This window comes from Mustelus asterias, chromosome 21, assembly GCF_964213995.1.
Source record: "Mustelus asterias chromosome 21, sMusAst1.hap1.1, whole genome shotgun sequence".
Classification (NCBI taxonomy): domain Eukaryota; kingdom Metazoa; phylum Chordata; class Chondrichthyes; order Carcharhiniformes; family Triakidae; genus Mustelus; species Mustelus asterias.
The window spans coordinates 64690886-64718814 of NC_135821.1; the positions used below are offsets into that span (position 1 = coordinate 64690886).

The 27929-nt window shown below is 43.5% G+C and overlaps 1 protein-coding gene across 2 annotated transcripts in view; it reads left to right on the forward strand.

The window, feature by feature from the left end:
* Positions 1–2154: 2154 nt before the first annotated feature.
* Positions 2155–27929, forward strand: part of LOC144509343 (connector enhancer of kinase suppressor of ras 1-like) — a 120062-nt gene continuing 94287 nt past the window's right edge. For both annotated transcript variants that reach the window (XM_078238035.1, XM_078238036.1), the window contains exons 1-4: positions 2155–2375; positions 19399–19556; positions 24646–24836; positions 26139–26226. In XM_078238035.1, the coding sequence (XP_078094161.1) occupies positions 2174–2375; positions 19399–19556; positions 24646–24836; positions 26139–26226 (639 nt within the window). In that variant the 5' untranslated portion in view covers positions 2155–2173. The remainder of the gene's footprint in view (positions 2376–19398; positions 19557–24645; positions 24837–26138; positions 26227–27929) is intronic.

Sequence of the window (27929 nt, forward strand, 5' to 3'; positions counted from 1 at the left end):
TGCAAGCTCCTCTCTAAGGACCTGTTTGCAAAACCATGTTTATTCTTCCTGATTACTCTGAATTATTTCATAACATCTTTAATAATTGCTTCTAACATTTTCCCTATGACAGATGTTAAGCTAACTGGCCTGGAGCCTCTTGCATTCTGTCTCCCTCACTTTTTGAATAAAAGAGTTACATTTGCTACTTTCCAAACTAATGGAATCTTCCTTGAATCTCGGGAATTTTGGAAAATTGAAGCTAATGCATCAACTACCTCATTAGCCACTTCTTTTTCGACCCCAGAATGAAGTCCATCAGGACCTGGGACTCATCAGCCCTTAGCTCCACCGATTTGCCCAGTACCACTTCCCTGGTAATTTTCCTGAGTTCCTCCCTCCCTTCCATTTCTTGATATACAGCCATTTCTGGGATGTTACTTGTATCCTCAACAGTGAAGATCAATGCAAAATACCTGTTTGATTCATGTCACAACTATTTACCATTTATATAGATGATCTGGAGGAGGGGACGGAGTGTAGGGTAACGAAGTTTGCAGACGACACAAAGATAAGTGGAAAAGTGAATCGTGTGGAGGACGGAGAAGATCTGCAGAGAGATTTGGACAGGCTGAGTGAGTGGGCGAGGATATGGCAAATGGAGTATAACGTTGATAAATGCGAGGTTATACACTTTGGAGGAAATAATAACAAATGGGATTACTATCTCAATGGAAACAAATTAAAACATGCTACCGTGCAAAGGGACCTGGGGGTCCTTGTGCATGAGACGCAAAAGCCCAGTCTGCAGGTACAACAGGTGATCAAGAAGGCAAATGGGATGTTGGCCTATATTGCGAGGGGGATAGAATATAAAAGCAGGGATGTCTTGATGCACCTGTACAGGGCATTGGTGAGGCCGCAGCTGGAATACTGTGTGCAGTATTGTTCCCCTTATATGAGGAAGGATATATTGGCATTGGAGGGAGTGCAGAGAAGGTTCACCAGGTTGATACCGGAGATGAGGGGTTTGGATTATGAGGAGAGGCTGAGGAGATTGGGTTTGTACTCGTTGGAGTTTAGAAGGATGAGGGGGGATCTTATGGAGACTTATAAGATAATGCGGGGGCTGGATAGGGTGGAGGCGGAGAGATTCTTTCCACTTAGTAAGGAAGTTAAAACTAGAGGACACAGCCTCAAAATAAAGGGGGGTCGGTTTAAGACAGAGTTGAGGAGGAACTTCTTCTCCCAGAGGGTGGTGAATCTCTGGAATTCTCTGCCCACTGAGGTGGTGGAGGCTACCTCGCTGAATATGTTTAAAGCGCGGATGGATGGATTCCTGATCGGTAAGGGAATTAGGGGTTATGGGGATCAGGCGGGTAAGTGGTACTGATCCACGTCAGATCAGCCATGATCTTATTGAATGGCGGGGCAGGCTCGAGGGGCTAGATGGCCTACTCCTGCTCCTATTTCTTATGTTCTTATGTACCATCTTCTTATTTTCCATTAGTAATTTCTCAGTCTCACTTTCTATCAGACCAACACTCACTTTGTTAACTCTTTTTGAAATATTCATATAATCTCTATCTGTCTTTATATTTCTAGCTAACTTTCTCACAGTCTAATTTTTAATTTCGTATCAATCTTTTGGCCATTTTTTGTTTGTTTTCTATCCAATCTTCTAAACTGCCATCGACCTTTGTACACTACCAACCCAATTATCTTTTCATTACTTAGGTAAATAAAGTCAGTGTCTTGTCTGTATAGTTGTTGGCGCAGCGTTTGCTCAGTTTTCACTTTGGTGAAGTTACATTTGCTTTCATGGTCTTTAAATTTTTTCCACGTAGGTAATGAAGAGTAATCGCTTTGATTTGTGCTGTCAGTAGATATTGATCTTCATCTGGTTGGGCGGGGACAGGATGAGAGAGTAAAGGGGAGGGGGTCTCACTGTGTGGATTCTCAGAGAATCCTGTATAGGATTTTCAACCCCTTTACTTCAATGGGATGAAAATCGGGCGTTCTGCAATAGGCGAGATTACTGCCCCAATTGTCGAAGGCCAACATTTAGCCATGTCTCCTCTGCTCCCTTTCTACTTCCACCACACCACCCTCCGCCCCCCATGTTTCTCCTCTCTTTCTCAGGTTCGCGAGGTTTCCACCTGGATTGCTCAATGATTGACAGGTCGAGCGACCAATGGGGGTTCGCCGCCGCCGACCTGTGAGTGTCAGAGCTGGGCGGAAGCGGCTGAAGTTTGTTAAAAAATCTCGGGAAGTTTTGAACGAGTTGGAACCTCTCGGCCAACCTTTGCTTTTGTCGCCGTGTCTGCTCCAGATCAAGGAGGAGATGGAACTGATCAACACCTGGAGTCCACGCCGGGTCTCGGTGTGGTTACAAGGTGAGAGATCCCAAAAGGGAGGAAGAAATGAGGAAGTGCAACTTCACCAGGTGTTTCTCCTTTAAGGAACCGAGCGCGTTGTATCTTGTATTGTTGACCTTCGCGATCTATTTCTGGGTGGGTGTTCTGCTGAAACTGAGCATGAAAGCTGTTTGCAATTAGTAGATTGTGTAGCCCTCCCCCCGCATCAACAGATCTATAACCAGCGCCTTTTATTTAGTCGACTTTAAAGGTTGAAATGTTGCTCTTGTTTATAGTTACATTTGTAGATGTTGATAAGCAAAGTGGACGGCCTATTCTCGTCCCGATTATTTGTCTATCTAACCAGGACTAAGATTCCCATGTGTTCCCTCTTCTTCCTCCCGGCTTTGGGCAAACAGGCCCCGATATTGTACAAGGGAAAGGGCAGAGCTGTTCGTTTTGGACGGCGTGTTCTCAAACACAAGATACTTGAACTGGTTCAATCCCAGATTGGATCGTTCATACTGTTAATTTACATTCACCCCAGGAGTTGGAATATAGAATCAGAGGGTTCAGTATCTCACCTACAAGCACACTAATCACGATCTGACCTTCATGGACATTCTAGCAACAATTGTGCTATTTATTTATTGCCATTTACGTCGCAAAACATACTTGGAAGCTGTGGATTGATGGAGTGTCTGGTTGTGGGTCCGACAGTGATGTCTCCTGGCACTCCGTGTCTGATGTTTGTGCCAGAAGGGGATGTGGAGTACAAACCAAGGAATGGTTGGAGGAAAAATTGGGAAAATATACTATACGAGGCTGGTACTGGAACCTGGACACCAATTGGCACTGATGGGTTGAATGTCAGATGCTTTGTGGACAGGAAATGGGATATGGCCTATTGACATCATATTCTCACAATAATAGGTATTGACACCACAGAGTTTTGAAATTGGAATGTACTCGATAGAAATCCAGATAGGTCAACCCAATAAAATGCTGGGGATTAAATGTTTGACTATTAGGAAGAGTACAATGCATGGCCTGTTCGACATTGTCTTAAAATTTGTGTAAGAAGCCAGTCACATTCTGTAGGGTGAAATGTAGACCTCACTTATAAATTCATCAGTTTGTCTGGAAAAATTACAACTGAAAGTCAAAATAATTAATATCTTTGGTTTTAAGGTCTATGAATGTAAAGTCAGACCTCACCGTACTTTTGAGATGAACTAATAACTGTTCCATGCTCTAGTATGTTGAGTTGTCTCAACAGCCATTTTGCTAGTCATTTTGCTACCAGGATGGTTGCCTCTTCATCAGGGAGAATAAATGCAGACTAGGTAAGCAGCTTGTGGAATGCCTTTGTTCAGTCCGCAAACATGACTCCAGCCTTCCTGTTGCTACCATTTTAACTCAGCACTTTGCTCTCATGCCCATCCTTGGCATGAGAGCCATTTTAACTCAGCACTCTGCTCATATGCCCATCCTTGGGCTGCTGCAATTCTCCGTGAACCCAATGCAAGCTAGAGGAGCAGCACCTCATCTTCCAATTAGGCAAGTTACAGCCCTCAGAACGCAACATTAAGTTCAACAACTGTAGGCTGTGACCTTTTTTCTTCCATCTTAATCTCTCTTTTGTCTCAGTACAAACCCCCAAATACCAGGCCATCTGTCTCTTGTTCTTAAGTTTGCTACATCTTTGTTGCAATCTCTCCCAGCAACAGAATGATATACAACACATTTTCCCTCTCTCTTAGTTCTGATGAAGAGTCAAATGGAGTTGAGAGTTGAAACTGTTAACTCTGTTTTCTCTACCTACAAATGCTACCAGACCTGCTGAGGTTTACCAGCATTGTCTTTTTGTTTCCTTCATGCTCCTCCTGTAGACCCCCTGTTGAATGCAATTAAGCAAAGTGACCAAAATTATGGTATTTCAAACACTTGCCTATTAAACTGCAATCTTAAGGGACTATTCTTTGTGTATGGTATTTGCTGTACGCGCAAACTGCTTCAATTTCTTGCTGGTGTAACTAAGCCCAAGTGATGACGGGATAGCATATATAACAAAGAAAAATGTTTCCACGGGAAATTCAAATTTCCTTCTAATCCACCCAAGACACTAGGATGAGCTCATTGTTGCTGGTGCACAAACTATGCAAATCAAGACCGGTTTTGCTGGAGCTCCTTGATGCCACACTTGGTCAAATGCTGCCTTGATGTTGAGGGCAGTCATTCTCATCTCTGGAGTTCAGCTCTTTTGTCCATTTTTGAACCAACGCTGTCATGAGGTTAGGAGTTGAAGGCCATGGGCAGAGCCCAAACTGACATCAGGGAGCAGGTTATTGCTGAGTAAGTGCAACTCCTTCCGTACTTTGCTGATGATGATCGAGGGTAGTAAGTGGCTGGGTTGATTTTGTCCTGTTTTTCATGGAAAGGACACGCCTGGGCAATTTTCCACCTTTCTGGATAGATGCAGGTATTATAGCTGTACTGGAACAGCTTGGCTGGGAGCATGGCAAGTTCTTTTGTACATGTCTTCAGTATAATTGGTGGAATACTGTCAGGGCCTGTAGCATTTGAAGTACAGTAAGAGTTTTAACAACACCAGGTTAAAGTCCAACAGGTTTATTTGGTAGCAAATACCATTAGCTTTCAGAGCGCTGCTCCTTCGTCAGATGGAGTGGAAATATGCTCTCAAACAGGGCACAGAGACACAAAATCAAGTTACAGAATACTGATTAGAATGCGAATCCCTACAGCCAACCAGATCTTAAAGATACAGACAATGTGGGTGGAGGGAGCATTAAGCACAGGTTAAAGAGATGTGTATTGTCTCCAGACAGGACAGCCCACAAGTCCAGGAGGCAAGCTGTGGGGGTTACTGATAATGTGACATAAATCCAACATCCCGGTTTAGGCCGTCCTCATGTGTGCAGAACTTGGCTATCAGTTTCTGCTCACCGACTCTGCGCTGTCGTGTGTCGTGAAGTGCCTTCAGCTGCTTCTTGATATTACATGAAATGGAATTAAATTGACTGAAGACTGGCATCTGTGATGCAGGGAACCTGAGTAGGAGGCTGAGATAGATCAACTACTGTGCACTTCTGGCTGAAGATTGTTGCTTCAACCTCGTCTTTTGCATTGATGTGCTTTGCTCCCTCATCATTGAGGATGGGGATATTTGTGGAACCTCCTCCTCCAGCTAGTTGGAGGATATCCTTGTTGTGAGGATGGGACTTGGTCTCCACAAAGACAGAGCGATGCTCACTCCTACAAATACTGTCACGGGCAAATGCATCTGCGATGGCTAAATTGGTGAGGTCTCATTTGAGATGGTTCACGTTGGTTCCCTCACTACATGCTGCAGGCCCAATCTAGCAGCTATTTCCTTCAGGACTCATCCAGCTTGGTCAGTAGTGGTGCTACCAAGCCACTCTTGGTGATGATCCCCCACCCAGGGGAAGCAATGGCCTAGTGGTATTATCACTAGACTATTTATCCAGAAACTGAGCTAATGGTCTGGGGACCCGGGTACAAATCCCACCACTGCACCTGAATTCAATAAAAAATATCTGGAATTATGAATGTACTGATAACCATGAAACCATTGTCAATTGTCGGAAAAACCCATCTGGTTCACTAATGTCCTTTAGGGAAGAAAATCTGCCCTCCATAGCTGGTCTGGCCTACATACGACTCCAAAGCCACAGCAATGTGGTTGACTCTCAACTGCCCTGTGAAATGGCCTAACAAACCACTCAGTTGTCAAGGCTCACTGCCACCTTCTCAAGGGCAATTAGGGATAGGCAATAAATGCTGGCCAGCCAGTGATGCCCACGACCCACAAATGAATTTTTAAAAAGAACACAGAGTACATTTTGTGCCCTTGCCAACCTCAATACTTCCAAATGGTATTCAACATGGAGAAGCACTGAAGGCAGTGAGACTTAATGGGGTCCAGCATCAATGTTGAGAATTCCCAAGGTAATTCTCTCCTGACTATATACCACTGTGCCACCACCTCTGGCGGATATGTTCTGTTCCACGAACATGTCCTTTCTAAAGGACATTTGTGTACCAAATGGCAATCTGACAATTGACAATGGTTCCATGGCCATTATCACAAAGAGTAACTTTTAATCCCAGATTTACTAATTAAGTTTCAATTCCACAAACTGCAGTGTCCCCAGAGCATTAGCCTGGATTACTCGTCTAATAATATTATCATTATGCTACCATCTCCTCTGGTTGGAAATACCATAAAACCAAAGTGATCAGATTTCAGTGCAAAGCAGTGAAGAGGTGCCAGTTGAAGTACTATGTGCACTTTCTGTCACCTAATCATAGGAAGGAGATTATTGACCTTGAGAGGGGTGTGGTAGTAGGGAGTGAGTTTGATAGAACTGCAACATACAGGTGTCAGGAAGAAAAGTTAAAGCCAGAATTTTACATTGTGTGCGGGGGGCACACCCGACCCAGAGATGCATGAAATCGTACGAGAAGATGTTGGGACGTGTTGTGATGCAATCGTGCACTTGAGCAATATTTCAATCGGCACTCAGCATGCGCAAGAGTCAGAAATTCACCCGTTGACAATCAAGCAGGCAATTTAGCACATTAAGGTGTCAATTTTACATGGCCTGTCGGCTTTAACATTTGGTGGATAGGACAGTTGGCCAGATGGCTTTTACGTTTTAGCTTCAACCTCAGTCCAGGCTGGATGAAATGTCAGGGCTGAAATAAAGTTGTCTGAGGATTGCGGTTTGTGTTTGAATGTTCTGCCTAGACACTCTTTGCATAGTTTTCCTGTTACTATTTATTTTTCACAGGTCTGCAGCTCCTTGAGGCAGCTTCACAGCAGCTGTCCCCTTGAGAGAGCAGTTAAAAGTGACAGCCTGCACCCTCTTCACTGTGCCCACCCTCTTCCCGCTCTCCCTGGCAGCACACGTTTCACACTGGCTGCCTGTTAATTGGCCAGTCTGCAAGAAATCACATTCCAGAGCTGGTCATGGCTGAAGCGTGTTTCATGCCCACTCAGGGCCCACTGAGTGTGCATGCCTGACAGGTGAAAAAATCAGGCCTGAGAGTTCTATATGGAAAATAAGGTTTGCAGTAGTTCAAACAAAGCTTTCAAAGCAAAGTGGGAAATGGGTTTAGCCTGAGTTAACCAGCTACAACGCTTGCAGTCATTTGACAATAAGAAAATTTGCCCAGGTATGCCCTGTTCTCAAAAGCCAGGACAATTCAAACAGTTTATTCTCAATTAGCAGCAAGGTGATGGAAGTTGTCATCGACAGTACCAACAGGTGGCAATTGTTCACCAATAACTTCTCACCGATGCTCAGTTTGTGTTTTGCCAGGAACAGTGTTCAGACCTTTTCAAAGCCTTGGTCCAAATATGGGATAAATACTTAAGTACCAGAGATGAGTTGAGGATGTCTACTCTTGCTGATAAGGCAGCATTTGACTGACTGTTGCCACAAGGAGTCCTGGAACAATTGAAATCGATGAGAATTGTGGAGGAATTTCCATTGGCTGGAGTTGCACCGAGCACAATTTGCACAAAGGAAGATGTTTACATTTGTTGGAGACCAGTAATCTCAGCTTTAGGACATTGTTGCATAAGTTTCTCTGGGCAGTGTCCTAGGCTCAACCATTTTCAACTGCTTCATCAATGGCCTTCCTTCCATCAATAAGGATAGAAGTGGGGATGTTTTCTAATGATTGCAGTGTTCCATTCACAACTCATAAGATCAATACAACAAGACTTGCACAAGGTACAAGCTTGGGCAAGTGAGTGGTTAGTAATATTTGCACCAGATAAATGCAATGTTATGACTGACTCCAACAAGGGAGAATCTAACCATTTCCTCTTATGGCATTATCACTATTGAATCCTTTGACATTAACATCCTGGGGGGGTCACCATTAACCAAAAACATAATTGGACCAGCTATTTAAATATTGGGGCTACAAGAGTGGGTCAGAGGCTAGGAAGTCTGTAGTGAGTAACTGATCTCCAGACTCCCCAAAGACTGTCCACCATCAACAAGGCACATTCACTTGCCTGGGTGAGCGGAGGTTCAAGAACACTCAAGAAGTTTGACATTGTCAAGGGCAGCACGGTGGCACAGTAGTTGGCACTGCTGCCTCACTGTGCCAGGGATATGGGTTCGATTTCAACCTTGGATGACTGTGTGGCATTTTCAAGTTCTCCCCGTGTCTGCGTGGTTTTCCTCCGGGTGCTCCACTTTCCTCGGACAGTCCAAAGATGTGTAGGTTAGGTGGATATACCATGGTAAATGTGCAGGGTTACAGGGATAGGGCAGGGGAGTGGGCCTTGGGTAAGATGCACTTCCTTCAACATTTAAAAATTGTTTACTTTTTTTAACTCCCTCATAACCCTTCATGTCATCCATGATCTCTGGATAATAAGACATGCAGGGGACATGCTATTGGACTTTTCTATGTTCATTTGTTAGCTAGGAATTGCATTACAGCATCAATATGTTCAGATATCTGGGCTCCATTCAGCATCGTACTACCTATGCCTAAGGCAAGGAATTTGCTATACTGATTATGACAGGGATCTATGTCCTTCTGCCCCTGTGTAACAGTGGAACCCAAAGGAGTGTCACTGTATTCTTCAAGCATTCTACAGTGGCCTATTGCAGCCACGGTGCATGTTGATGCAACATTCGGGTGAAAAGCCTTCACTCTCTTGTAGTTTCCTTTTAACTGCCGATATATCACCCATATCATCAGTAATTAAAGAAGAAAGCAAAAACTCGGAGATATTTGTTAAATGCCAAGTTCCCATTAGATAGCATTTTTACCTAGTTTGCTGCAGGTGTCAGACGATTATGTCAAAGTCCTAAGAAGTGTGCCTGTGTTTCATTGAAAGGAACTTCACACAAACTGTATCTCTACATCTGTCTCCATGCCACATCTATCCAGGAAGTATTATTAACTATCTGAAGGGGATAACTCAATGATGGGACTTGGATTCGATAAGGGACATAAATTTTGCTTTAAATTGTTGGGGATAGAGGAATCTCCTTATTCAGCAAATTTATCAACCTGAGGAAGGTAAGGATGTGTTCTGAACACTAAAAGTGTAGATGTTTAGGGTGTCAGACAGAAAGGCACCTTAGAGAACAAGCTGGATGAAATGTGCAACTCCTGATCCATCTTATCTTAAAGTTTCTGCTAGTAGCAAATTAAACAACCCAATCACCACTTAGTTGAAAATGTAATGTTAGGTTGAACTATGCAAATTAAATTTCTGTTATGACTTGTGATTTTTCCAAGACTTTTCTTCTGTAAACAGCTTGTTTCCGCAAACAGACTGTGTCCCTTAACAGCTCAAACCGGTTTGTTTCACTCCCTACTGCAATAGGTGTATTTTAGAACTTGCTGTAAGTGTGCAGGAGGCATGTGGAATATGGGAAAATATTAACTAGACTTATTTACAATTTTAAATAACTAATTGAAATAGACAACAAAGCAAAATATTGTAAAATACTAAACACACAGTTGGGTGTATTTCACAATATCTTTGGAAAGATTCAGGGCCTGACATTGCTCAGAGATTGTCTTGATCTCCCATCGGTAAGTGCTTAGCTCGGAGAAGTGGCATTAATGATTGATTTTAGCCATTCACATTATGATTATTGGTGTATCAGTAACCTCCTGGCGAAAGTAGAGGTGGAGAGATGTCAAGTGTCTGGGTGCTGTGAGGTACATATCCATGAACTAACTCCTAGCCTTTATTCTGAAAAAGCTGTGAGGGTATAGATTTAGTTTCACCAGGGTTTAGCACCCCGACAAGGTGATGGGAAACCGATATAACAGTCCATGGATGGCTGGTTCATAGAATCCAAGTATAACAGATCAGTATAAGAGGGCCCACTGGCCCCCTAATCTGCAAACTGATACTAAAGGGTGTCAGGCCAACATTTCTGGACTAGATTCATGATGAAGAAGCAGTCTGTTTGAAGATTACGATCTTTTAGGGTTATTTCTATCTTCTTACCAGACATCGTTAGCTTTTGGATCACTCCTCCAGGCTAGCTCGAATTTATATCTTCAAACATTTCTATTCTAGCCATGGGTTAACAGTCAGACAATGAAATAGAAATCTGTGTTATATTGAGCTGATGGACTTATTCCAAGCCTTTGAAGGAATTGTCTTCAGTGAATAGCGCACCACATCTGCAGACTCCAATAAGTTCAGAACTATTAACTGAATATATTTAACAAAACATAAACAAGTAACTGACTAATAACACATAAATATTTACAGTAGAAATCCTTACACCTAACTCAAGTGGAAAAACAGCATAAGGACAATAATTTCAAGCTCCAAACTAACTTTCTTTCTAAGATGCAATGTTTCCTTTTGTATCATTGTGCAGCTACATCGACTTAAGCTATTAGAGATAGGTCATATATTCCTCTCTCTCGTGCTTTTGATCTCTTACACACTTTTCCTTGGATTCAATTTCCAACTCCTCCAGGATCTCGATCTGCATTTCAAACCAAACAAGTCCTTTTATATCCTAGGTAAGAGTTATTGGGACATCCAGGATGTTGGATCTTTCAACCATTGCATTTTAAAATGACCTGTTGGTGTTTGACTCACTTTAAAAAAAAACATGTAATTGATAAAACATTTAGAATTGTGTTAACATAAACTTGGTATATGAATTTGAAATGCAGTTCTTTTTAACAGTTCTGACTGAAATGACAAAGATCCTCACAAAACTGAACAATAATATTTTTATTGCCAAAATTGTAAAGCAAATCATATTAGCATTAACACCTGGGTAATTCATTTAACAATTGTGTTCTATCCTTCGAAGTTCCCTACATTTCAAATGCACTTTATGCCATGTGATAATTACTCTATCCCATCATACCAAGATGACAGAATTTTAATGAGGTAAACATACTCTGCATTCCCAATACCATTGTAACAATTGATAGCCTAGCTCATAACAATTAAAGTAAACAGTTTAACTTCTCTTTACATGCTTGAGATGTTAGCGAGCTGATTCAGATGCTCAGAAGGTCAATTTTCCATAAGCACATTCCAGTCCAATCTGGAGCACACCCAAGATTTTGCTCTGTAGCCTTCTGAAAATCTACATGGCACTTCGAATGAATCTCAGATCTAGCTTACCAACATTTTTAAAAGGCACACATATGAGATCCACTTTGATAAGTTCCATTTTGTCAGTGATGAGAGAGGAGACAAGAAACAATTGTGACAAACCCTTAAAGCAGCTGAAGAGGGAAAAATGAGCTCTTGAACTGGGTTTAAGAACCCAGGCGTTTAAGGGTCATTGAAAAGTATGGTTCTTCGTCAGTTAAAACAAAAGTTAATTGATTATTTCACAGCCCTTAGGACTGTGGAAAGATAAATAAATTAGCTCAAGACAGTGCTGAGTGAAGATAGAACACAACATGAATGAAGCTCAGAGGAAACACCTTTTCTAGTCTGATGCATGACTCACTAATGGAAAAGATTTCACCTTGCTTGCACATGTTCAGGCTTGTAAGTGAGATAAATATTTGCCTCTTTAACTTATAAATTCTACTCCTAGCATCCTCCAGTTCCAAAAGACCGCACCTTAGATCCTCTGGTGTAAATCATCTGATGTAACACCCTGAGGTTCCAATAATTGATTCTACAGCCAGTGTATCAAACATTCGTTCCCTGTTTTTGCAGCAGTTTGATTGTTAAAATGTCTGCAGTTTAATCACAGACTGGAGTTTTATATTCTAAATTATTTTGTTCGTCAGCTTGGCTTAGTTGGTAGAACCCTCACTCTGAGACAGTTGTGAGCACATAATTAAGGCTGAAAGTACGTGTAGTAATTTTGGATTGCAGCACTGCCTGAGATGCTATCTTTTGATGAGATGGTAAATTGAGCGACCATGTTAAAGATACCATGACACCATGTTTGATTTAATTATGCCACCGGATTCTCCAAAATACAGTCATAAAATACCCATGTGGTGATCTCATTGGTTACTGATTGGTCAATACATAACTAATGAGCATGGTATTGAAACCTGCAAAGTGGACAGTAAAACTTCTTCTTAGGCAGTCCCTTGAAGTCAATCTAGACTCGCTTCCACATTGAAAATTGGTTCTCAGGTGACTGAGGAGTCCAATGCTCGGCTTACAGTCTCTGTCACAGGTGGGACACACAGTGGTTGGGGGAATGTGTGAGTGGGCATTCCTTTTGCTGTTGATGCTTGGCTTCAGCTTGCTCCAAGTGATGAAACTCAAGGTGTTCAGGTCCTTCACAGATACTTTTCCTTCACTTCAGATGGTCTTGGGCCAGTGATTCCCAGGTGTCAGTAGGGACAATGCACTTTTTTCAAGGAGGCTTTGAGGGTGTCCTTGAAGCATTTCCTCTGCCCCCCCTAGGGCTCATTGCCCTAGCAAAGCTCTGAGTAGAGCACTTGTTTCGGGAGTCTCCTGTCAGGCATGCAGAGAATGTAGCCTGGTCAGCGGAGCTGATTGAACACACTCAATGTTCCGATACTGGGGATGTTGGCCTGAGTGGGAACACTGATGTTGGTCTACCTATCCTACCAGTGGATTTGCAGGATCTTGCGGAGGTAGCACTGGTGGTGCTTCTCCAGAATTTTGAGGTGTCTGTTGTACAAAGTCCACATCCCTGAGCCATATAGGAAGGGGGTATCATTACTACGTTGTAGACAATGAGCTTGGTGCCTAGCCTGAGGTTCTGGTCTTAAAACACTCTTCCTCAGGTGACTGAAGGCTGCACTGGCACACTGAAGGCAGTGTTGAATCTCGTCATCGATGTCTGCCCTTGTTGACAGTAGGCTCCCAAGGTATGGAAAGGGGTCTACATTGTCCAAGGCATCATTGTAGATTTTGATAACAGGGGCACAATTCTATGTGGCAGGGGCAGGTTGATAGAGGACGTTTGTCTTACAGATGTTTAATGTAAAGCCCTCGTGCACTTCAGTAAAGGTGTTGACAATAACTTGGAGCTCAGCCTCTGAGTGTGTGCAGACACAGGCATTGTCTGCATACTGTAGTTAAATAACAGAAAATAGGATGACCTTGAATCTGGCCAGCAGGCAGCGGAGGTTGAATAGATTTCATTTGTTCTGTAGTTTAACTCCACTCCAGTGAGGAGCTTTCTGAGGATGAGATAAAGCATTGCAGCAAGATCGAAAAGAACGTTGGTGCAATAACACAGCCAATAGAACATGGTAGTTCTGCCCCAGGAGTCTGAACTTTTCCCAACTAGCTTCATGCCATGTGATAATTAGCTTTCTGACTGGACGAGGGACAAGATGGTAACCAGGCTTCGTGCTGGTTAGCTGAGCAGTTTTGGCTGGTCAAAACTGTGATATTAGTTGAGAGAGGAATGTTTGTCAAGACAATTCCTCCTGATCGTCTTTGAATAGTGCCATGGTATCTTTAACATGCATCTGAATAGATCTAAGATAATATAACTGGTCCTCAGTTCTAAGACAATATACCTGCCTGACATATACCTGGTCCTTAGTTTTAAGATGATATACCTGGCTAGTATATACTCTTGTCCTCGGTTCTAAGATAATAGAAGTTCGGAACCTAGTTTCTTGCCAGATTTATTGATGCCTTACTTCACACCTTCAAAAGAACAAACAAGAACAAAGAACAATACAGCACAGGAACAGGCCCTTCGGCCCTCCAAGCCCGCGCCGCTCCCTGGTCCAAACTAGACCATTCTTTTGTATCCCTCCATTCCCACTCCGTTCATATGGCTGTCTAAATAAGTCTTAAATGTTCCCAGTGTGTCTGCCTCCACCACCTTGCCTGGCAGCGCATTCCAGGCCCCCACCACCCTCTGTGTAAAATATGTCCGTCTGATATCTGTGTTAAACCTCCCCCCCTTCACCTTGAACCTATGACCCCTCGTGAACTTCACCACCGACCTGGGGAAAAGCTTCCCACCGTTCACCCTATCTATGCCTTTCATAATTTTATACACCTCTATTAAGTCTCCCCTCATCCTCCGTCTTTCCAGGGAGAACAACCCCAGTTTACCCAATCTCTCCTCATAACTAAGCCCCTCCATACCAGGTAACATCCTGGTAAACCTCCTCTGTACTCTCTCCAAAGCCTCCACGTCCTTCTGGTAGTGTGGCGACCAGAACTGGACGCAGTATTCCAGATGTGGCCGAACCAACGTTCTATACATCTGCAACATCAGACCCCAACTTTTATACTCTATGCCCCGTCCTATAAAGGCAAGCATGCCATATGCCGCCTTCACCACCTTCTCCACCTGTGACGTCACTTTCAAGGATCTGTGGACTTGCACACCCAGGTCCCTCTGCACACCCTTTATGGTTCTGCCATTTATCATATAGCTCCTCCCTACATTATTTCTACCAAAATGCATCACTTCGCATTTATCCGGATTGAACTCCATCTGCCATTTCTTTGCCCAAATTTCCAGCCTATCTATATCCTTCTGTAGCTTCTGACAATGCTCCTCACTATCTGCAAGTCCTGCCAATTTTGTGTCGTCCGCAAACTTACTGATCACCCCAGTCACACCTTCTTCCAGATCATTTATATAAATCACAAACAGCAGAGGTCCCAATACAGAGCCCTGCGGAACATTAAGTAATTGAAGAGGGTATCCACGATGGTGTAAGATGAACAGGATGAGCTGTCATACACTGTAAAGTGGCTGAGGATGGGCTGTCTCATGGTGAGGGGCAGATGAGATTCTGAGATCTTGACAGAGTAGGTGTTTGGAAATCTAAATCTAATATCAGTTTCAGAAAAAGGAATTGTCCATTTAAGACTGAGATAAAGTGGAATTTCTTCTCTGAGGGTCGTGAATCTTTGGAATTCTCTACTCCACAGACATAAGGAGGCTGAGTCAGATAGACAAATGATAGAACCATAGGGGAGTCAAGGGTTATGGGGAAAGGACAAGAAAGTAGATCTGAGGCCACGTTCAGATCAGTCATGATCTTATTGAATGCCAGGGCTTGTATGGCCTACTGCTGCTCCTTATGTTATTGTATCTCTCATTGCAGGGGGTGGATGAGGGCAGGCTGTTGCTATGGGCAAGCGAGGGTGAGTTGTTGAGCACTGTGGGCGGGATCTCAAGCCCACTCTTTCCTTCCCAGAATGCCAGCGTGGCTCAAGATGTGGCAAAATCTGGAAATTGCAAATCTTGCCGGAGTTTCACCACCCTTTGCTGGCGCCATAATTGGGTTCACATCCACAGTGGGTGTGAACCTGATTTTAATACATTCAAATGTATTAACATATTATTAACCTCCTCCCTCACCATATATTGAACCCAAGGTGTATTTTCAAACTTCGCTGATGTGATATCACGTCAGCAAGGTTTACAACAGTTCACCCAAACATTAACCTATGTTGGGATCCCCCCTGGGGGCATAAAGGTATATAGCCACCTTGGCAGTGCCACCCTGTGCTAGTGGGCAGTGTCAGGGCAGACCCCAGTGGGAGCCTCATGAGGGAGGGAGGGAGGATTTGTTTATTTGTGGTGGGGGAAGTGGAGATGGGAGCTGGGGATGCCGGCAATGCCTGTTGGGTGGAAGGGGTCTGATGCTGGTGATGTTCGGAGGCAAGTGGGGAAGGGAGGGGTGGTGGTGCGAGCATTGACTTTTGAGGGGGGAGTGCTGGCTCTGATTGTGGGAGAGGGGGGTTGGTGAATGCCTGCTCTGATCACGGGAGGTGGGAAACAGACGCCCTGAGCAGTCCTGGGTCTGCCTAATAAAAGGCTCAGGCAATGAGTTCCAACTGGGCAGGCAACTCTCTGTTCCCAGGGCAAGTCATCCTCAATGAGCCCCACAGGGAGATCAATCAGTGACTCCCCATGGACCTCGTGGGGGTTATCACACCCCTCCCCCACCGAGTGCAAGTGTTCCCCCATACTCCCATGACGATGAGGACCTTTTCCATCTCTTTGCACGTGGCTTCATCTCCATCGCTTGTAGGATCTGGTCAAGTGGGTAATGGATGGGTGAACGCCTCTGCTGAGAAGAGCAACTACAGGGAGCTCGTCCTTGTCTGACCTCTGACTGATGTCTTCATTGTCCAGATGACTGGATCTTGAGTTTTTAGAGGGTAGTGTTTCCTGTCCACAGGCTGGTGTGAAGGACACCGAAGGTGGCGTGTCCATAGCAACAGTTGCCTCTGTGAAGTGTTCCCTGTGACTGAGGTGATGTAAGTGCTTCTTTCAGGCCTTCTCCTTCATTTTTACTTGATAAGTCGCCAGTCCTGTTTTCTCCCGATTTGAAGTCTCTATCAGTCTCTGACCATCATGGCCCCTTTTCTTGTTTTAACTTGACGTTGCTGGCCAAATTTGGGAACGTCAGGCTCAGCCTAGTCTGAAGGTGCCAGCCCACCATTAACTCCGCTAGGGCTAGTCCTGTCATCATATGTAGCATAGTCCTATTGCGAGCTTTGTTTCTAGAGAACCTGTGGTTTGTTTCTTCATGCCACTATTGAATGGCTGGACCTCCTGGTCAGCCATGCCATTTGAGGACGAGTGTTAGGGTGCCATGCGGATGTGACAGGCTATCTGGATGATGTTTTAGTCTCAGGAGCTACTGTACAAGTTTATTTATTAGTCACAAGTAAGACTTACATTAACACTGCAATGAAGTTACTGTGAAATTCCGCTAGCAGGAACACTTGGAGAGTTTGGAGGAGATCTTACAGCATTTTATTAATGCTGGCATCCAATTGAAAAGGGAAAAATGTGTGTTCCAGGTCAATGAGTTAAAATACCATGGTACAGAGATCACAAGGATAGAATACACCCTGTCAAAGAGAATGTGAAGGCCATAAAAGGGGCTCCGACTCCAATGAATACAACGGAGTTGTAGTCTTTCCTAGGTCTCATAAATTACTATGGAAAATTCATACCAAACTGTTCTCCCTTTGAAAAATGGCACAAGCTGAAGACATCCCAAAGAGCAAACAAGTATACTCATACAGTCCTTTATGATTTATGGTGACATACTTCCTGGATGACATTTCAAGCTCCAATTGGATGTAGGCATGCCTCATGTCTAATTTGGAAAATGTATGACCTCCCAGCTGGCTTTGCGTACAAGTCTTCTATGCATGGCATAGGGTATCTGTCCTAGTGGGAGGAGGCTCTGTTGACCGTCAACTTATAACCCTCACAGAGACGGACCAGATTGTTAGGTTTTAAAACTGAGACTACTACTGGCACAACCCATTCAACAAATTGTGCTGGGTGTATAATACCAGGTTTCCCTACTTGTTCCAATTTGGCCTCTACTTTAGCATGTAGGGCATAGGGGATCGGTTGTGCCTTGAAATACTTAAGTTGAGCCTCTGGGTCCATATAGATCTTGGTCCCAGCACCTCTAATCTTCCCGAGGCCTTCTTGGAACACTTCCAGATTCTTCCCAATGACTTCCTATAAATTGCGAGTACCCCTTTTAAAGATCTGTTGCCAATCCAGGTGGATTTTTTGTAGCCAGTCCCTTCCAAAAAGGCTAGGCCCTGGTGCTCCCACCACTTTAGGACTGTCTGTTGCCTGTACGTAACTGGGGTTACAGTGGTCTCAACAATATGTAAGGGCTCCTCACTGTATGTGACTAATCTAGCCTTGGTGTCCCGCAGGCTTAAAGACAAGATGCCCAATTGGAGACGCCTAAAGGTTTGCTCCTCAATAATAGATACAGCGGCTCCTTGTACTCGCATCCAGGCACTCCCTGGCCATTCCCAAGTGTGCAATGATGCTGCTGGTAGGGCCTTCTGATTTTCCTGGCAAGTTTTGCACTGCTTGACCGGTTTTCAATGTCACTGTCTATGACATTGCGAGCATTTTCATCTTAGATCTTCCTGGATGGCCATTGTGCAATTCTTGAAGTATTGGTCACTGGCCTGGATGCAAAACAACCATCCGGGCTCCCCACAGGACGATACCATCTTCTATACTCAACCTCTGATATTTAGAGAGATAAGGTTTCAAATCCTCCGTAAGACACCCTTGTGGTACACCACTTGGACGATGTGGCGTAGTTTTGCCAACGTAAGGTCCTTTTTTGATTCATGCCTGGATATGTTTGGTGGATACTGGCAGAGTGTCCATGAAGTTCAGAGTCTTGACGATTTCATCCATTTTTCAGAGGAGAAGGTAGGCTGGTGGGTAGTGCCAGGTGGCTCAAGGCATCCAAGTTGGCTATATGTCTCCCTGGATGATGTTCAAGGTATATTCAAAGGCACCTAATAACAGTGCCCAGCATTGAATCTGGGCTGATGTGATGGGAGGAATCATCTTGTCTTTCTTGAAGAGGTTCAACAGAGGTTTGTGGTCAGTTACTGTGATGAAATGTCGGCTGTCGAAGTATTGGTGAAACGTTTTCACGACAAGCACCATGGCCAAACCTTCTTTTTCAATCTGGGCTACTTCCACTCTGCATCAGCCAGGATTAGTGATGCATACTCGATGGATGTTCTTCCCACCATCTCAATGGCATGACAATACCGCTCCTATTCCATAGGGGGAGGCATCGCAGGTTACAATAAGTGGTCTCATGGGGTCATAATGAGCTAGTATATTTGTTGACAGTAATTGTTGTTTGATGTTTGCAAAGGCTTTCTCTTGTGGCATTTGCCACGACCATTTCTGATTTTTTTTAACAGAAAGACGCAATTTTTCTCGCTGGAACCGAAACTTTGCCAATTCTGGTAAGAATGCCCCACATGGATGAGGGTAGGCTGTCACATTCTGCAGGGCTGGATGAGGGCAGGCTGTCGGGCACAGTGAGGGTGGGCTGTCACCCACTGAGGATGGATGAGGGTGGCAGTCACACATCAGATGAGAGATTGAATTGTCATATAGATCTATAAAGCTCAGTAAGTTCACAGGCTGCGACTTGTCCATTGCACAGTTGGGGGAGCTGGTTGTTTGTTTCTCATCTGCAAAGGCAGGCCTTGAGATATTTAGCACTCCCTGACCCAGACTCTGCCTGTTGCTCTGTTCCCTAGGCCTGGACAACAGCGTGCAGAAGTATCCATTTGATCAATGGCAGGTGAATGGAGAGAAACTCTTGCGACTATCACAGCAGGACCTGGAGGAGCTGGGCGTGAAAAGGATAGGACACCAGGAACTGATTCTGGAAGCAGTAGAGCTACTGTGTGCACTGGTAAGAAAAGGGTATTTTGTGTCTTGTACTTCTGATATCAAGGGGGGAAGCCTGTGGACTGACTCCATTTACTCTATTGCCCAGGACTGTGACTTGCATTAGGAATGTTACATATTTATGTCAGTTAGTTGCTGAATCTCTTTGATTGCTTAGATTTAATTCTGGGAGTGATAAGCTGGTGCCTCACCAGAAAAAATTTGAGACTGTGCTACTCTCTCGTGTTTGTTTATACTGCAACAGATGCATTGTGCAACTTCTTTCCTTCCCATAAAGTTTAACTAATTTTTAAAAATTCTTTAATGGGTTGTGATAATCGCTGCCAAGGCCAGAATTTGTTGTCCATTCCTACTTAACTCTTGAACTGAGTGGATTAATAGAACTTTTCAGATGGGAATTTAAGAGTCTTGAATGGGTCTTGAGCCATATGTGGGTCAGACCAGATAAGGATGGCAGATTGTCTTCTCTAAAGGGCATTACTCAACTACATAGGTTTTTACAACGATCAGTTATAATGGTCGCCATTACTGAAATTAGCTTTTAATTTCACATTGCATTAATTCAATTCAAACTCCACCAGTGCCAAACCTGTGTTCCCAGCCTCTGAATTACAAGTCCAGTGAAGTTACGACGACAACATCATGTCCGTCTAGTGCAGGAAAACCATGATGGTTGGTGTAAAGAATCCAGAGTGTTTAAGCTATTGGAAAACATTGGTTTCAGGGTATGGGGTATATTCTTCTTGAGTGTAATCCATCATTGGACCCTCATCTTGCCTTTGTTGACTGCAGACTTGATTTGGCCCAGTTCACCAAACCTGCCCAGCTTCTTCTATCCTATCGCAGCTCTATTATCTTGCTGGTAACACTTATGGTTGCAAAAATAATTTTCTGTTGCTCTCTTTACATCATCTGACTCAACCAATTAGTGATCCACTTCAAAAGCTCCCCTTCTATTAAATGCCGTTCTACCTTCTAAAGTACTGCGCTATGTGAAAAGCCTTGTTAAAGCCAAGGGACTCGAATCCGCTCAGTGACCTTCTCAATTAACTCAGTTGATTTCTGAATGGCAGGATTGTTGTATAAGGAAAGATTGGGTCAACCAAGCCTATATTCACTGGAGTTTAGAATAATGAGAGGGGATCACATTGAAATATATAAATTTTTGACAGGATTAGACAGACTGGATGCAAGGATGATGTTTCACCTGGTTGGGGGTTCTAGAACAAAGGGGTTACAGCCTCAGATTACAAGGCAGGCCACTTAGGCATTCGTTGAGGAGAAACGTTTTCAGTCAGGTATTGGTGAATCTATGGAATTCTCTACCACAGAAGATTGTGTAGGCCAGGACACTTAATATTTAAGAAGGAAATAGATTTTTAGACTCTAAGGGCATCGATGGGTATGGGCAATAAAGAACAAAGAAAATTACAGCAGGCCCTTCGGCCCTCCAAGCCTGCACCGACCATGCTGCCTGACTGAGCTAAAGCCCCCTACCCTTCCGGGAACCATATCCCTCTATTCCCATCTTATTCATGTATTTGTCAACAAGCCCCTTAAAAGTTACTATCGTATCTGCTTCCACTACCTCCCCCGGCAGTGAGTTCCAGGCACCCATCACCCTCTGTGTAAAAAAAAACCTGCCTCGTACATCTCCTTTAAACCTTGCTCCTCACACCTTAAACCAATTCCCCTCGTAATTGACTCTTCCACCCTGGGAAAAAGCTTCTGACTATCCACTCTGTCCATGCCCCTCATAATCTTGTAGACTTCTATCAGGTCACCCCTCAACCTCCGTCGTTCCAGTGAGAACAAACCAAGTTTCTCCAACCTCTTCTCATAGCTAATGCCCTCCATACCAGGCAACATCCTGGTAAATCTTTTCTGTACCTTCTCCAAACCCTCCACATCTTTCTGGTAGTGTGGCGACCAGAATTGAACGCTATATTCCAAGTGCAGCCTAATTAAGGTTCTATAAAGCTGCAACATGACTTGCCAATTTTTAAACTTAGTGCCCTGGCCGATGAAGGCAGGCATGCCATATGCCTTCTTGACTACCTTCTCCACCTGTGTTGCCACTTTCAGTGATTTGTGTACCTGTACACCCAGATCCCTCTGCCTATCAATATTCAAGGGTTCTGCCATTTACTGTATATTTCCTATCTGTATTAGATCTTCCAAAATACATTACCTCACATTTGTCCGGATTAAACTCCATCTGCCATCTCTCTGCCCAAGTCTCTAACCGAACGATATCCTGCTGCATCCTCTGATGGTCCTCATTGCTATCCGCAAATCCACCAACCTTTGTGTCGTCCGTAAACTTGCTAATCAAACCAGTTACATTTTCCTCCAAATCATTTATATATATATATATATTATAAACAGCAAAGTCCCAGCACTGATCCCTGAGGAATGCCACTTGTCACAGCCATCCATTCAGAAACACACCCTTCCACTGCTACCCTCTGTCTCTATTACCGAGCCAGTTCTGTATCCACCTTGCCAGCTCACCTCTGATTCCATGCAACTTCACCTTCTGCACCAGTCTGCCATGAGGGACCTTGTCAAAGGCCTTACTGAAATCCACATAGACAACATCCACTGCCCTATTCTCAAATATCTTCGTCACTTCCTTGAAAAACTCGATCAAGTTAGTGAGACATGATCTCCCCTTCACAAAACCATGTTGCCTCTCACTAATACGTCCACTTATTTCCAAGTGGGAGTAAATCTTGTCTTGAAGAATCCTCTCCAATAATTTCCCTACCACTGACGTAAGCTCACCGGCCTGTACCTGGATTATTCTTGCAATCCTTCTTAAACAAAGGATCAACATTGGCTATTCTCCAATCCTCTGGGACTTCCCCTGTGGAGAGTGAGGATACAAAGATTTCTCTCGAGGCCCTAGAAATTTCCTCCCTTGCCTCTCTCAGTATTCTGGGGTATATCCCAGCATGAGGGAGTATGCTGTTGATAGCATCAGCCATGATCACACTGAAAGGCAGGACAGGCTTGAAAGGCCAAATGACCTACTCCTCCTTTTACTTAGTGTTTCTGTTTTTGGTTGTATCCTCGAGGCTATTTATCAAACTATTTACATTGTGCAATACTTTAGAAGGTAGAAAGGCATTTAATAGAAGCAGAGCTTTTGAAGTGGCTGACTAATAAGTTGAGTCAGAAGATGTAAAGAGAGCAACAGAAACTTATCTTTGCTAATGCAATTTACTGTATTATAGTGAAGGAGTTCATGCTCCAAAACATAGCTCTCAAACTACAGAAACTGTGCTGATAACACCAGAGTGGAGAGGGCTTGGGTAATATTGGTTTAGAATATTGTCTATACATCTACTGTACTTTTGACATTCTGCATCTGACCAGGCTTGAATGTAGCGCTACAAGAAAAAAATTACTGACTGCCTTAGCCAGGTAACTGCCCCAAAATTGGCAGTATTACTGACTTTGGTATCCTAGCTTCCATCATCAGGCATGTCCTCTTGGAGTCACAATGATCCCAAAGAGATTCCCCTTCCTCCAACAGCCCATATTTAAAGAGGGGAGGCACTGGCCTAGTGGTATTATCACTCGACTATTAATCCAGAATCAGCAAATGCTCTGGGGACCTGGGTTCAAATCCCACTACAGTAGATGATGGGATTTGAATTCAATAAAAGATATCTGGAATTAAGGATCTACTGATGACCATGAAACCATTGTCGATTGTCAGAAAAACCCATCTGGTTCATTAATGTCCTTTAGAGAAGGTAATCTGCCATCCTTACCTGGTCTGGCCTACATGTGACTACAGAGCCACAGCAATGTGTTTGACTCTCACCTGGCCTGGGATGGGCAATAAATGCTGGCCAGCCAGCGACACCCATGTCCCATTTGGTTTATTCATACCAGAAATAAGAAACCTGCTACTATTTGGCCCTAAATACTCATTCTCTCCTGGATAATAGTTTTGGAATTAATTTGTCAGAATTCATATAATATTAGTGATTGATGGAACCAAAATGCACTGGACTGGTTTGGATCTGTTAATTTTGATTCAGTCACCGCTATTTCTGCTCTATTACCATCAGCAACCAAGAGAATATGGGATATAAAATTTCAAATGAAGTTGGACTATCAGTATCCATTTCATTGACTCCTTGATTGCTGTTTACAGGTTGCCCAGTGCTCATGTTGCTTGCGTTGTCAATTGTGTTGCAGTTAAGGTAATATGTAAGGTTTAGAATTGCAATGCTCACTTTCTGCTCATCACTCCAGTTTATTACAGAATTTGCAGCATTTTTATACCATAATTTCCTGGCTCCCTAATGATGGATTGGGGGTTACCCCAATGATTTGCTGGGAAATTCCTTTCATAAGTTTCCAGGTAAGGCTTTACCTGGCAATTGCCCAGAAATGCTAACTTCTCCTGGACAATTGTGCTGTACTGGGGACCATCTGACAAAGCAATTTAAATCACTAACTTGGGATGGTTTTTGCCAGTTTTACCCACATAGTTACTCTGAAAGAGAAGGAAATAAAGCACTTCTAACTTCAGAGTAACTATTTACAGACCTAGACTGAGCCCCACATCCCCTATACCCCTTGGGTACTGCCCAACTAAGCACTCCATCCCCCACTGGTATTCCCCGCCTGCCCAACCTGATCTGTCCAACTCCACTTTCGGCCAAAGCCACCAACCTCCCACCCCCCAGGTCCTTGGAAATTTACCCTTTCAATAGGACCTTTCAACTCATCTGCTTTACGGCAGCTGGTGCCATAAAAGGAGGCATGTCCTCCTTTGCTCCACTCTTTTACACTTTGCTACTGGAACCAGGGCCGTGCTTTGCTGCCTGAGTCTCCCCTGGCCTGAGTCAGGAAGGTTGGGCAAGCCAGGCGCTTTAGAATAAGTGCAGGTAAGTCAACATGGAATAGTAATTTTACTGCCATCCTGAGGAAGTTACAGCCCAATAAGTAATGTGGTTTATACATGGGTTTTGTAGATGTAAATTAGTCCTTAGTCTGTTAAGGCCCTGTGTTCCTGGCTATTGAAACTGTTGTTTGAGTTTCTTTCTAAATGATCTTATCTTGATTTTCAGACCTATGATCTCGAGACAGAGAATCTGAAGATTCTGATGGAGAAGCTGAAAGCTGTCTCTGGAACACTTCAATCATTCATTGTCAGTCGGAGGAAGGTCAGCCCAAGTCCACAAAGGCCTCCTGGAGACCTCCTCACCTCTGTCATAGATCTTCTTCAAACCACCAAAGCTATCTTTTCCTGGCTAAACAGGTACTTGGACAAAATACTGCTGCATGCTATTCCTATTGATTAGAATGGTCTGTCAGGAGATTACCAATTCTTCCTCCTGAATGTCGGATAGTAAAAGTTTTAGTTACATAGGCTGACCAACAATTTGGATTCCAACAGTGCCATTGTTTATAGAGAGGCTTTGATTGTGTGGTTTACAGGGCACTGAATGACGAGTTAACTCTGAGCAACTTGCATTTATAAAATATCATTTGAACATTGAAGTGTCTATGAAGGAATAGAGTGAATAGAGTCCCTTTAGAGGGATGATTAGTAGAGGTGGTTGAAAACAATGTTTGAAGAAATGTGTTTTAAAAGTTTTTAAAAGGGGATGGTGGGAATGGTGATGTTTAGGAGGAGGGATTTCCAGAGAGTAGGGTCAAAGGACTGAGGCTCCATCCATCAGTGTTGCAATAAAGCAGGTCATGTTGAACTTGTATAAGACAACTAATTAGGCCTCATCTGGGGTACTGCATCTAGTTCTGGGCACCATACTTAAGGAAGGTTATGAAGGCATTGGAGAGAGTACATAGGAGATTCACAAGAATGATTCTTTATCCCTATCTTTATCACTTTATCTGTGACTATGAGATTAGATCGGAGAAAAAAAGGCTGAAAGGAGACTTGATAGAGGTATTCAAGATCATGAGAGATATAGACAGGGTAAATAGTGAGAAACTGTTCCCTCTCAAGAGAGCATCGAGAACTAGAGGGCACAGTTTCAAAATAATTGCAAAAGGAGTAGAAGCGAAGTGAGGAAAAATATTTCTGCCCAGAGAGTGACTGGAGTCTGGAATTAGCTTCCTGAGAGGTTGGTGAGGTAGGTTCAATTGAGGTATTCAAAAAGAATTGGGATGGCAACCTGAAAAGAAAGAATGTGCAAAGATTTGGGGATATGGCGAGGGAGTGGGACTCTTTCAGAGAGCCAGAGCAGACTCAATGTGCCAAATAGCTTCCTTCTGCACTGTAAAGATTCTGCAAGGAAGGGATGCACAGGAGCAGAGAAGGGGATGTAAAAATGAATAAATCTCCAGAGCTAGGTTGGAGTAAAGCCATAGAAGGATACATGAATGAGGTAGAAGATTTTAATCTTGATTCACTGGTGGGGTAGGAGATAGTACAGGTCTGTTTTTTAAAAAAAAAGTGTGTGATGCAAGTGTGGCTTAGGGCAATTACGTTACAGCAGGGGAGTATTGGGTATGCTGATGTTTGTGGGTGATTATCAGTTTTGGGAATCTAAGACCTTAAAGAAATTCTAACTGTGCTTCTCTTCTGCCAATCCAGGTACCCATTTATATGTATAATCAACTACTCTTCCATGAAGAAAGAGATCATCAGGTTATGTATGGAGTTGGCAGAAACCATTCACAAGGTTTGTCAAATACACTCAGTCTGTTAGAATTCATAAATTTTTTAGAATTTACAGCACAGAAACAGACCATTCATTCCAACAGGTCTATGCTGTTGTTTATACGTCACATAAACCTTCATTTCTTCTTAGTTTTCTTACCTAGCTTCCACTGAATTGTATACGTGTGAAAAGCTTTGAGATGCTAATGTGAGCAGATACCATAACTTTCCTTTGCATTTCTATTTATTTCCTCTCCTCTCCTGAAGGTGCTATGGTAGCAACACGCCCAGTGTCCATATTGAATGTCAGCAACTTTGGCCTTCTGGGCTCTTCTCTCTCATGTTTTCTGCTTCTTACATTTCCCAATGTTCCAAAGTAATCTCTTTCTGGAAAATAAAGAAATCAAAATTAATGGGAACGGTTTAGGAAAATTGAATTGAGGTAGAAAATCAGCCATGATGTTTCTGGATTATGGAGCCATTTCAATGGATTGTATGGCCTACTCATGGTCCTATTCCTTATGTTTTTATGTCCAATCATCCCTTCCCCAACTAGTGCTCATTCTCTAGTCTGTGAAGTAACAGTTTGCTCTGTTAAAAGTGGAGTATAGGTGTAGGAGTGTCGCCATGAGATACTGAGGCTAGGATAGACAGAAGATGTGGGAAGGGATTTGAAGTAAGTTTCTACAAGATTCTTCTGTTTTGTCAAAGATCTGTTCATGACTGTACTTTAAGTTCATTGAATTGCACTTAGTTGAGGGTGAAAGTCACAGAAGAAGAGCTCTGTGACATACTAACAAACCAATGATGCAGTATCCTGTGCAGCGAAGTCTGAGACAAAGAAACACAACTCCTCACTTGGAGTGCTGGATTGATTACTTTTATGGAATAAGGAATCGAGCTGCAGGGAGGGACAGCCAGCTGGGCATCCTCCTCCAGCTGAGGAGTCTGCTGAAGTAAGGAGTCTGAGGTCTGTCAATGTCAATGTGACTGGATACACTTTGCTAAAAAGGAAGAATGCAAATACATTCTTTGGGGGTGGAGGGGTGTGGGTGTGTGTGTGTACACACACGCACGCGCAGGAAGATGCAGTGAGATTCCATTGCTTTTATTCTCCCCCAATCCATAACCTCTACATTGAGACCCTTGTTGAACTGCTCACATGCATGCTGCGAGAAGAGTTGGCATCATGTCCACAGTTGCTACTATAAACATAGTCAGATGGATGCTGGGTGCTTTGGCTGAGGCACATGAATGAATACTCCAGAGTTAGTGGATCTTTTTTGCCATGTTTACCATGCTGATTTCTGGTCTAAATGGTGCTCCCAGAACCAGCGTGGAGTCCTTGTTGACAAGGGTATGGGAGAAAGGGAAGAAAAAGCAGCTTTTTTTCTTCCCTGCTTAAGCTCCTTAGCTTTCTTGATGTCTCTCATCCCACTCCATGGTCCACTGCCGTCACATCTGATATTTCCATACTAGGATGGTTTACATTTACATGACTTGGGTTTATGGATACATGGATTGCTTTATTCCCAGATTGTTGTTGAGCTACAGTTTCACAGGGCCCATCTTCTAGTACTCACCCAGCTGTCCATTTGTCATGCATGAGTGATTGTTTGAACGTGGAAGACATCACATCTGAGTTCCAAAAGCCATAAAAATGCACATACCAATAGGGACCACTCGATAAGGATCAGCAGCAATATCCTTCCTTAATCCTAAAGG